At 42.1% G+C, this 12,502-nt stretch overlaps 1 protein-coding gene across 1 annotated transcript in view; it reads left to right on the top strand.

Annotated features, from left to right (window-relative positions):
- TRPM8 (transient receptor potential cation channel subfamily M member 8) overlaps positions 1 to 10,833 on the top strand; it is a 68,267-nt gene extending 57,434 nt beyond the window's left edge. Inside the window, exons 21-25 of the mRNA XM_067548657.1 lie at positions 1,601 to 1,791; positions 5,751 to 5,850; positions 7,397 to 7,430; positions 8,468 to 8,555; positions 10,637 to 10,833. Coding sequence (XP_067404758.1) covers positions 1,601 to 1,791; positions 5,751 to 5,850; positions 7,397 to 7,430; positions 8,468 to 8,518 — 376 coding nt within the window. The 3' untranslated portion in view covers positions 8,519 to 8,555; positions 10,637 to 10,833. The remainder of the gene's footprint in view (positions 1 to 1,600; positions 1,792 to 5,750; positions 5,851 to 7,396; positions 7,431 to 8,467; positions 8,556 to 10,636) is intronic.
- Positions 10,834 to 12,502: the final 1,669 nt, after the last annotated feature.

The raw sequence follows: 12,502 nt of genomic DNA, 5'->3' as shown, positions 1-12,502 counted from the left end.
TACAGGCAAGTCAGTCAGAATGGGGCCAGGTCTAGACTAAAAACTTTAGCTGGTGCAGCAAGATTAGTTAGGGAATGATTATTTTTTACAGCATTTTTATTCCAACAAAAGCCCAATTATACATGCAGCTATACCAGCTATAAAGACTTTTGCTGGTATAGATTATTTCATTTGGGCTGGGAAACTGGTATAGGCACAATTTGAGAGTAGAAGCTGTCGAGGCGGGGCCATGTGACAGAAAGAGGTGAGTTTCACGGGGAGTCTCCTGCTGGGGGCCCTGGTGGGATTTTAACTTTTGACGTCTGGCTCATTGCCCTAAGCACTGCACCATGTGTTGGGGCCCCCACTCTTGTTAGCACAATTAGGAGGTTCTTTGCGGAGGAGCCACTGAGAAGGGGCCGTGCGACAGACAGTTGGAAAGGCTAGCTGATGTAGCTGTAATAGCAAAGCTTTCCTAGTTTAGATGAGGCTGTAGTGAGCAAGTCTAAATGCTAGTATTCTAAGGAGAGACTGAGCCGTGGGAGGGGAGTGGGTGGGTTGCACTGCATTCTGAGTTCAGGTGCGGCAGGCAAAGAGCAGCCTCTCTGGGATGTGATTACATCATGAAAAGCCAAACAAAGCATACTTCTATCTGTGATTTCTGATCATCTGTTGATTTGTAATAACGCTGCTGGCTGACTCTGGTTCTGCAGCAATAGAGCAAGAATAATGTAGATCATATCCTGTCTGTTTTTCAAATTGATATTCAAAGATAAGTAAATACCACTGAGATGCTGACCACCATCTGGCATGCCATATGAGATGCAGCTCAATCAAAATGAATCAATATTGGTTTTTTTCTTTTCACGAAATATAAACATTTTGTCTGCAAAATTAAGTATTGTATTTATTTTTTAGGGAGCTAGAAACTGAAGGATACTTCATCCTAGATTTTAGAAATGTTAGGGTGCCTTTAGTTTATCTTAATCTTCTGAAGATACTGTTAAGAACTTTTGAAAGAGCCATTTTGAAATATCTCATCTGTCCTTTAACAATAGTAGCAAAAGGTTTTGGGCGGTACCATCATTTTGTTTTGTTTGTACAACACCTAGCACAACAAAGGGCTGGTCCATGACTGCGGCTACTATAATACTACTACTAATAAACTCCAAGGAGTTAAAGGCTTGCAAACAGCCTATTTTTTAGTTTTGCAAAAAAATTGAGAGCTGGAAAATATTATTCATGCAACACAACTGTCTAGTTATAGGCAGCGTGTGTTGCATGACAAAGCTAGAACAACATCCCCTAAAGCTACACTGGCACAAGTAGGTAGAATTGCATGCAACATTTATTCTTTTTCTCAGGATGCCTTTTTTCACAGTCTATTTGTATTTCATTTTCTGTCTCCTCTGCTCTACTTCTTTGTTTTCCAGCCTCTCCAAATCAGTGTCAAATTTCTAAATCCAGGATGTTCATGTGGCTTTGAAATTATGCAAAACCAATTCCCCTATCCTTGCTAATAGGAAAACTTCTGTTACGTGGATCTAATGAAAATCTTCACTGGATAATAAGTGTGGTACCCATGAACCTCTGTTTGTGTATCTTTTAATCTGCCCATTAGTTACACGGTTGGATCAGTACAAGAAAACAATGACCAGGTGTGGAAGTTCCAGCGCTATTTCTTGGTTCAGGAGTACGGCAGCCGTTTGACTATTCCGTTTCCTTTTGTCATCTTTGCCTACATCTACATGGTGATGAAGAAATGTTTTAAATGCTGCTGTAAAAAAGAATGCAAAGAGCCATCCATCTGTTGTAAGTAGGATTGTGTGTTTCTACCCTTGTTAGGGTCCCAGGGTGAGTTGTATCTTTGTTCCCTCACTCATGCTCTTCGTAGGTACCCCTTCCCAGTGCTTGTACTTCTTTCAGAGTAGAATCCCACAACTGAATCCCACTCACAGAATGGGTCACCAGGTTATAGCACCCCTGTTGACCACCAGTGACCTCAGTAGGTCTAATTGGGTTGTGGCCCTGTATTTCTTTTGAGAAGCCTGCAGTCAGTGTAAAAGTTCAGTGACAGAAATGTTGTATTGAACAAAGTGATGTATTTATTCATAGGTACACAACAAACGGAGGAAGAGGTTCAAAACAACAAAAGGCCTATACTCATCCTCTGACCTAGACCTTAGCCTTGCCTTGCAAATGTACCTTGTCCCAGAGATTTCTCACCCCAGCCTTTGGCAGAGGGAGGTAGTCCTGCAGCCTCTTGCTCAGTCAGTCCCACAGTCTGTGTCTCCACTCTGACTTCATAGGCAGTCTCTTATCTATTTCAAAGTCCTTTTTTTTTGGTCCTGGAACACCTGAACCTGATCAGTCCGGTTTATGCATCTCCCCAGGTGGGATGGAGGCACGCTTGCAGTAGTGGAGTCATATTGTCCATCTGAGCACCTGTCACTGAACTAGTCATTGCTGGATTGCTGGGGTATGCGTAGAGAGTTGCAGCTGGAATTACCCTTAATGTTCTGCAGTGCTCAAGCACGCAATAGTCATAAAAATATTACATACATAGCCCACATTCTTCACTCTCCCAAAGGAGCCAGTTCTGTGGTAAATAGCCTGCAACCATGCCACCGTGTGCTGTGATCCTGCTGGATCTAAGCCACAATTAGATTTGGTTGATATTTGGATTGGAGACCTTCAAGGGGAACCTAGCTATTGTAGTAAGTGACTGACTTTGTTAATTCAGTAGGGAGACACTGTGCTGCTAGTCATGCCATGTTTCAGATGAGGTGTAAAATGGAGTCCCTGATTTCTTGTGATGAATAAACTTCCCCTTGTGCATAAAATTGAAGTTAAAACTCATCCAGGACCTTGGGTCTAACACTGTACTTCTACCTACTTACAACTGCCTTTTAAATTTGCAATTGAACATAATATACGTTTTCATTTTCTGCTCTAAATTGCTCTGATTTTTGCCCAGGTAAGCAGCCCCTGCATTCCACCCTGAAGGCTAAAGCAGTTCAGTGGTGGGTAAAGCGATCCCTGTACATTCTTTATCCTGGAGGTGCTGAGGTAGAATTAGTTGATATTTGTAAAGAACTTTTAAAATTAAATTTAATGTGCAAATGTCAAGGTGCCTATGGTGCTCAGTAGATTTCAGAGACTTTCTCCTTTAGGGCACTGATTCAGTTCTATCCAAGGCTGTTAGTGGCTGAAAATCATTATCTGATGGCTGGGCAGCCTGGCCTGTATATGAAAGGAGTAAATCATCTTATTCCAGTTCCTGCCAACATCAAGATTGGCAGTATTGCTCTCTTTGAATAAACTCGGATGAAGCTCGGGAGTGAACTGAATTTGAGAAAGCAGCTCTCACCCTAATATCTTCAACAAGATTTAAATACAAGTTCACTTCCCCTTTTTTCATGGCTTTTTTCCCCTCTGATTTGTTTATATGGACACTCACAATGAGGATAGCAGAGCTATTTGACCTTAGATGCTCGGTGTTTTGATGGCTTAACATACTAAAAGTGTAGGCCAACACCCCACACAATCTGACCCACTTATATTTATCCTTGCTCTTTATTTACACTCCTTCAGCTAATGAGGGTTGGGTGGGTACTATAATACATTACTGAGGACAGCCTGTTACTGGCGCTCACTTCTTCAGAGGCTATTCTGCTCTCTGGAGATTGATTGAAAAAGAAAACTAATACTCTCCGGACCACATGGCTGCTGCTGCTAAGTGAGCTATATCAGGACCACAGAAATCCATGACTGGCTTTTGGGTAAGGTCTTCTACTATTCTTCCTGTGTTTATTCTGTCAGTGAGCACAAATATGAATTGCTTTAACAAGCTTTTCCAACAAATTGGCTCTTGTCTCTGGAATTCTCCCAGCTCTTTGTTAAAGTGCCATTCATAAGAGATGTGTGTGAGAGAGAGAGACAGTTTCAATTAATTGGCAGGCTTGTTCCTATACATCAGCAGCATGGCTTTTGCCCTGCAGCATAGATTGAATCTGTTATTTAGTTTAAGAAAAAGTTACCTGGAGAACGTGTAGTTCCTCTTCAGTGTTTAAGTGGGTTGGGTTGCCCAAATCAATGTGGCATACGATATTTAGTTTTCACATTGGACTGATGATGATCTAACTGTAGAAACTGCTGCTGTGCTAATCTGTAGTTGATCTTGTACTTCTAGAACCAATGGAAGAACTTAATTAGAGCCAGTTTACGGCAGGGTTTTGCTGCTGGTAAAGAGCACTAAAGGCTGCTTAATCCCAGTGCAGTAGGCAGCCATAATGCTCTGGCTACAGCCCCAGTGCAAGGAGTGGGGGAAGGATGTTAAGGACTCGCTCTAGTGTGGGGAGGGTTCCCTTTGCAGTTAGCGGGGTTCCGTGTGGGCACAGGGGACAGCTTACAAAACCAGGGTGTAAGTCACTGGGCAGCACTGAAGCCTGAGGCAGCAGGCCTGGTTAGGTTGCAGGAATGTCTGTTCAGCATGTCACAAGTCCCAGTCGAGCACCCTCTCTTGGCCACTCACTAGACTGTGGTGTGCTGGGTTCCCAGATGTGGTAAGCCTCCGGAGCCTGAATAGAGACTAACGACCATCCCTTGCCATGCTCTTGGGGTGCAGATCCTCTGTCTAGCACCCCCTCCTGCAAGCTTGGGACCAGCACTGACCCTTTTAACTCCCCTGTAGCTTAAACACACACTTCCTGAGAGCTCCACCCATTCTGCCTGAGGTAAAAGGTGCGAGTGTTCTGAGTCTTTGTTTTAACTCTCTCAGATGGCACGTGGTAGTCGTGAGGTGTGTAATACATACACACACCTGGCCAGCCTCACCATTGCTCTTTTACTACTTTGCATAAACCACGAGAAAGTAGGGCTAATAGAGAGCATAAGAAAAACCCTAACTGCAGTTGAGCCTCACCAGCTCATCTCCTTGGGAATCCTTAGGGGACTGTTTGGATTCAGGTAAGTAGAAAGTGTCCCCAGCTTCCATAAGGCATCAGAATTCTGGACTGCTTCTCCTGCCTCTTAAGCTGGAGAAAATTGGGTCCTCCATAGATCAGCTCCTCTGTTTTTTATAACCTTCCAGTCTTCTCCATCAGCTGACTCCCTCAGGGGACCAGAGACTCCTCCCAGGTGTATTCGTTGCCAAGGGTGAACTTCCTCCCCATGAGCAAACATGATACTTGAAAAACTGGGCTGCCCTGAGCAGCAGCCATCTTTGCCATTGAGTTGGCTGATCATCAAAGCAACAGAGGGTTGTTAAACTAGTCCTGTGCCAGCAATGCTCTGGAATTCAAGTTCAAGATGGAGATCAAAAGACAGTAGGAAGGGGAAGGCCAGCCTTACAATCAAAATGGAGTTTGCTATCTGACACAGGTACATACGGAGAGTTCATAATCACATACACACTGAATAAATTATACAGGTTCCCCAAATTGTCACACACTGTTACTTGAAGCCAGGAAATGCAGAGACTTCATTTAATACCTCCCCAAAGATGAAGGCTTCTAAACCTTAAATATGGTATCCATTTTGAGGTTGGAATGGAAATGTGGGTCAGTTCCTCTTTTTAATACAAACCCGGTTAGTTTGTCCCTTGCTGTGGCCATGCAATACAACGTTCTATTTGTTATAGCTGTTAAATTTCGGTATGCAGAGAAATGAATTCCATTAGCTCGGGTGAACAGAATCACTGGCAGGCTTTTTCACGTTTCAAAACGGCAGAGGCAAATAAAGTTGTTCTAATGCCTTTTTGTATTTTTCAGGCTCAAAAAATGAGGACAACGAGACGCTCGCATGGGAGGCTGTTATGAAAGAAAATTACCTTGTCAAAATCAATTCCAAAGCAAATGATTCATCAGAGGAGTATGTCTTTTTATTTCTCTCTGCTCTTCTTTTAGACTAAACTTCACTTCTACAAACTTTTTATTTTTTAATAAGGAAACCTTTTATATATTTAGAAAGTAAGTGGTTTTTATACACTTTTATATTTATAATATCAGCCTAAAACAGCTCACCCATATTCTGCCTCAAATAAAATATTGGATATTTTTATAATTGATTATCATAGTATAGGTTGGGCAAATAGATGGTTGCCTAGGCTGTTAAATTTTGATTATAATTTTGCAAATTTGAAATATGTGCTGAATAGATGCATTATGTATATAAACATACCAAAAGAGCCTTCCACTACCTTATTTGGGTTAGCTTACGCAAGTCACCTCTCTGTGCCTCAGTGTTCCAATCTGTCAGGTGGGGATAATCATGCTTTCCTCCTTTTGCAAAGTGCTTTGAGATTCACTAATGAAAAGTGTTGTATAAGAGGAGATGGTATTTTTTTTAAAATCATTTTTACATAAATGAATAGAGAATACCAGACATTCAACTGTGAGATCTAAGATTATACATGAACTCCAAAGGTTGTGGTGATTCCAGCAGAACAGAGATCTTTACTTGGTACTAGGGGTAGATGAGGTCTCAATTTTTAGTTGGGACTTGAAAGGTTAGTTGCAACCTAAGGCTATGGGTAGCTTAATAAATCCATTGTCAAATCCTGCCACTTGGCTGATCAGCCTCAGAGCTCCTTCAGGGTCCACCTCAGCATTTTTTGAGCAAAAACTAAGTCGGACAAATTGCAAAGAAAAAAATGCATACAGACCAGAATCAGAGAACAAGGTTATCAAAAGGCATATTTTTAAAGGTATTTAGGTAGCTAACTTCCATGGAAAACACACATGCAACTTCATTTGAAAATGCTACTGAATACTAAGAGTTTTATTTTGTAGCAACCCTCCAATGGTGTCTAGGTATTCTCCATTTCCAGGTGAGTTATTGAAAAGCTGGTCATTTTGGGGGGGGGCAGGTTTCACTAGTTCTAGGACATGGGACTTTCCTATTGTAAACATTCCATCTTTAAATGTATAAGTTGAGACTTCCCATATGCTGCTCAGCATTAGGTTACAAGCTAGATATAGTCAAATAAGGGTGGCCAAATATTGAGACAAAAGGGGTCATGAGGGTGACTTGCCAAGTGCAGCACTGATGGTAATTGATACTCAGACTTACATTATTATTTGTAATCAAAACCAGGTGCACACAGCCATAATGACTTGTCTCTTCCTGGGGAGATGAATGGGAACTATTTGAGTTCCCAAGCCATAACATCTGCAGTCAATATCAGCTTTGTCGTTAATCTTCAACTAAGTGCGTAAAGAGTAGAAGATCATTTGAGGATCCAAGAGCCAGGGTTTTCCTTGGCCCACATTTAGTTGCTCCTAAATGTCCTACCTTAAATTCATTTCATGGAGTGTGCTGCTGCACAGAATGCCGTAGAATTAAGAGGAAGATATCAATGACTAGTTTGATTTTTAGCCCCACAAGACTCACTTTGGTGTTTGTTGTCCCTTCGCAGGATGACGCATCGATTTAGACAATTGGATATGAAGGTACTTTGTTTTTGACTGGTATGGGGAATATGTGTCCATTTGATATGACAGCTAGTGGCGTATATGGAAACTGGACCCCTTTATTTATGCCCTGTTTACACTTAGCTGCAGTCAGATATAATTTTCTTAAGGCTCTACTTTGAAGGCACAGTCCTGTATTGGGAACGATGTGGAGGCACACTGCCCAAATGAGCACACTAGGAGGCACTGTGCCTCAAGCAGAACACTTTGGGTGTGACATGGGCATCTGATAAGGTTACAACACTCACTTGAAGTCACTTAGATGCTACTTTACATGTAGGAAGCATCTTGTTCAGTTAATTCTATCAAGCAAGATTCTGATACTCATCCAGCACCTTGCTCCATGAGTAGTTCCACTAACTTCCCAGATTATAAATTACATCTCAGTGAGGCTACGGGCATCTGATTGCCCCAGAGTTTGCTGTGTGTGCATCTGAGTGAAAGAAGCATTAGAGGAAGCAAATGTAAAAATGTCAGTCTTTACAGTAGACTGGTTCCACACAACTCCAGTGAATGGATCTGTGATCCCATCTCAAAAGCAGATTTAGAGTAATTTGGAGCCAGTTGCTTTCATGATGCCTGCTTATTAAATCCGTGGAATACTTATGCATTAAGACTCACTACATTGATTGTAATTGGTGTTGTCCTCCCAAATGGACTGTATTAGGGCAGTGTTCTATTGCTCACTGGGGTTATTTTCCTGTGAAAAATAAACATAAGCACTGCATTATTTATCAGCACAGTTGAGTTTGTCTAGTAAATACAAAGAGCAGTTGGCTAATGCTCAGTCACTAACTGCTGACATTCAGAGCGTAATCCAAGAAACAGGTGATTAACTTCAGGTGCCATGTGATTTATTGTCGTTGTTTTACAGCCATTTCAGGGCATCTTAAAGGATTTACTACTTACTTAGCTCATACATCTCCCTTCCCCTTATCCAAGCTGCAAAAAATGCCTTGGAATAAGATAGATTGACTTCAAACTAACATGGATCTTGATTTTTGTTTGTTTTTTAGCTTAATGATCTGAAAAGCCTTCTGAAAGAGATTGCTAACAAAATAAAATAAAAGCAACTTGAAAGCAGAGGAGGCAAACCTCAGCAATGTAAGCTCACTTTATTCACTAAAGTATAAAAGAGGATTTAATCATCTCCATTGCTCAAATGGATCTACTAGAGTGGAAGGGTTCCATTTGACACAGGTTACCGATGCTTCTGTTTACACCTTCAGTGTTAAAAGGGGAACACTAGACCCTGTGTTTCTTTCTCACTTGGTCATTCTAGATTAAATCCAAGGATATGCTATTACCATGTTTAATTTCCAGATAGTAATTTTTTAAAAAACCTATTAAATCCCATCACAATTATCTTGGTTTGGCCCCTGGTTTGCTGCACCAACTTATGTATTATTTATACTGGAAGCCCGAACTCAGATCAGGGCTCTGTTGTGCTAGGGTGCTGTACAAACACAATGAATATTCTTGTCCTGAACAGCTAGAGATCAAAGAGGATGAGAGAGCAAGTATTACTATTCCCTCGACTGTGGTGCAGATTGTAATTCATCCAAAATGATATGGGAAGTCTATAGCAGAACTAGTAACTGAACCAAGATCTCCTGTGTCCTAAGCTAGTACGCTCACCGCAAGACCATCCTTCCTTTCTCATCAGATTGCCTACTTCCTTTGCTATGTTTCCTTACTCTTTTTCGGTTTGTGATTATCTGATATTACTGAATGGTGTGAGGGATCCAGAGCCCTTAAGATAGATAGCAAAAGGAGTTTCAGAGATGCCTGACAAAAAGACTGGAGTGACGTAGAACAATGTCCAAACTAGTAATGACTAGTATCTTCCATTGCAGAGAAAATGGACTAAGAAATGTGGTTGTCTGGACGTGAAGACCATCTGGAATTATGTCAAACTAAACTTGAAAGCACAAGGCTCTTTCAGGGATTGGAGAGATTTGTTCCTTGTAGAAAATCAGTTTCACCAGTGCAAAAGGAGCATGTAAAATGCTACAAATGCAATTCTCCTCTCGCTCACATGGGCGTGGTATTTTATACCCACTTTGTACAGATGCAAATGACTGTATAAGGCGCAATTCCAGACAGACCCATTAGAAGTATACTGCACACTTCGAGGAAAGGACTTAGTCTTTCTAGTCCTTCGCCACCTCCTTAGATGTAGAAAACTCCATGTTGCTCAACTTGTAAGTTAGTTCGAGTCCGGTAAAAGGTCTGAATTCTAGTCTGGTTCCTCAGTGATAAAGTATAATGGAAGTTGTGGATGTTGGATCAATCTGAGAAATGGCTGACTGCTGGTAGTTCAGACTCAGGGTATGTCTACACTGCTGATGGCACCCATGGCAGTGCAGGATCAATTTTGCGGATTCGATTAAGCAGCAGTGAAGACTCGCTCAATCGAACCCAGAAGTCAACTCTGTTAATCCACCCTGGCAAGAAGCGTAGTGCTGCATGGACAGGTGGGCATTTCCCTTTGGCGCGGCGCAGTGGAGACACCGTGGGAAGTAGGTGTTAGGAAGTCGACAGGAGATACGCAAGTTACTGTCTGTAGCTTGCGTATCTCCCATTAACTGCTGTTCAGATCCGCAGCACATGCAGACCAGGCCTCAGCGAAATCTTCCTGGATGCCGTGAACACTCTTCCAGATAAGCTGTCGAGGTTCTGAAGCTGGGTTCCCACAGCCTGATAGCAAATGACACAATGTACTTATCTAGATTTATGTGAAGGGCAGCGGCCAATGCCCCTCAAGAAGCTGAAGCTATCTCATTGTAGTGCCTTGGCCAAGGAGTGTGGAATGCTACCCAATCAGAATGATGTTTGCATCCACATTGCGCTCTTCTGGTACAGGTTAAATGACTGCATACAGTGCAGTGCATTGGCGAATCAGGCCCAACACCTGTGAAAGATACAGTATCTGTGGAAGATGCTGAATTGACGCCCCTAATCTTCCTAACTCTGATATTGCTCTTACTTAATCCGATAGACATCAGTACTGCCACTGATTCCTCATTTCTTGGCACAGCAGTAAGCTAATTTTATCACTAGTAATTTGTTAGGATTAGATCCCGGGGTTCCTTGTTGACAGATACTGGAATGAAAACAAATGTGTCAACTGACTGCGTTGCGAGGTCTATTCTAAAATTGTTTTGTTTTCTTTGCTCTCACAGGCACCGGCTCATGCACACTAATTTCTAGGAGAAGTCTCAAAGGGAAATGTATCCTGTGACAAATGGCAGCACCTGGGAATGAGTTAGCAGGATTCATGGTGCTTTTAAAATGACGTTTCTGCTTTTTGCATCTCAGAGCCGTGGGCCCTGGTCTCTTTTATTTCCATAGTCATCTTGCATGATGATAAAAAAAATTAAGGGAGCTATTCCTCCTGGTTGAGCTCCAAGTTCTAAAAGCTGGCTTGTTGCTTTTCTTCCCAGTCCTTGGTTGTTGGCTGTAACCAGGTAGCTCTTGTCAGTTGCTGTTAGACCACATTCCTAAGTCCAAGAATTCTGCTGCCAAACCATGCTCTTTTGAGTCTAATGTACAGATCTTTACACAGTCGTCACCTAGACACTTAGGCGCAGATCCTCAGTGGTATTTAGGCTCCTAGCTCAAAGAAAGTTAGGAGCCTAAATACCTTTGAAAATCTGAGCCTAATTGCTTCTTATAGTGAACACCAAAGATCTCCTTCCCTGACTCATTTGCTATCACATAGTGTATTTCCAAACCCTGACCAAATTTTACACAGTGGTATATGAGAATGAAAGGAATCGCCTCCTGCCTTCCCTAATGCTAAATATTGCACTCCACGTCCAAAACTGACCTACCAATTGGATTCCTGGTGAACAATAAAAACTTCTTCAGGTTAGGCTGAGAGACCATTTTGTAGTCTGGTCCCTGAATGCCTACACTACAGTGCTGAAGGCATGCAGCGCAAAGAGGAATCTAATAGAATCATTGCTTGCTGCCTCAGTGATGTTTTGCAAGGCCATGATATTGCATTTGGTGTCACTTGTTCAAGTTTCCATATGGCCTATTCGTGTTCTGATGCATTAATGTGCAAGAGATTTCAATAATCTTTAACCTTTAATAGTCAGAGCATGATCAGATCTGTCTGTCCTCTCATTCTATGGTAGCTGTTGACTCCTGAGATTAGTTTCTTTGGATAATTATTTTGGTTTGAGACTTCATAGGACTAGACTGAAGAGAGCTAACATGAAATGGTATTAGTTCTTATGGCAGAACAGCTGTGTTCTCAACCCTCAATCCATGCCCTCCTCCATCAGCTAAACCAGGGATTATAGCATGGTTGTGTTTTGAAGAGTAAGCTACTTCATTATGCTTTCACTGGCTATCCCGGCCCACTGAACACGGGCACATGAGAATCTAACATCGAAAGGTTGTTGAACAATGTGTATGATCAAATGGACGCCTTTAAAAAAAAAAATTGGTCCTAGTAGAAACTGCTTCTTGTTAGTCACAATATAAACAACGCTTCCTCTATCTTACTTCCTGTGTTCTTTTGAAGAGTGCTATCCCTTTAATAGTAGGCAAAAAGAAACCTTTATTAAAAGAACAATGAGTCAGGTTCTCAAAAGAGCTTGAATCCCCTTGAGGCCACTGGGAGCTGAGCATGAGGTTGGATGCTGAGTACAGAGTATATTTAAATAAGCTGCCATGCACTGTTAAAAATATATAGAGATATTGCTCTGACTTCCACCATCAAAGATGCCAGTCTGCCCTACAGTAGCTGAATTCCAGGCCTTGTGGGTCAGCTTCCCCATGGAGGAGAAATCAGTGACACTCAGTCAGGGTATACCTTCAGTGTAAGCTGCTTGATTTACAAACATGTGCCACTGCTGCAACAAGATGGTCACAAACGGCATGCAGGAGCAAGTCCTTCTTTCAGGAATCTCTGCCCAGCACTAGGGCCGGGTTCCCAGGGCACAACTCTGCTTCGAGAATTGACTCTAATTGGAGGCCAAGGCAGAGAGCACCCACTCCTGCTGCTTGCACAGCTCCCCCTCCCCAGAACATTGTAA

This window comes from Emydura macquarii, unplaced genomic scaffold, assembly GCF_026122565.2.
Source record: "Emydura macquarii macquarii isolate MOO-44397 ecotype Brisbane River unplaced genomic scaffold, CSIRO-AGI_Emac_v2 contig_1253, whole genome shotgun sequence".
In the NCBI taxonomy this organism is placed as follows: Eukaryota; Metazoa; Chordata; order Testudines; family Chelidae; genus Emydura; species Emydura macquarii.
Note: the sequence above shows the minus strand (reverse complement) of the source record. Positions and strands in the feature narration are given on the sequence as shown.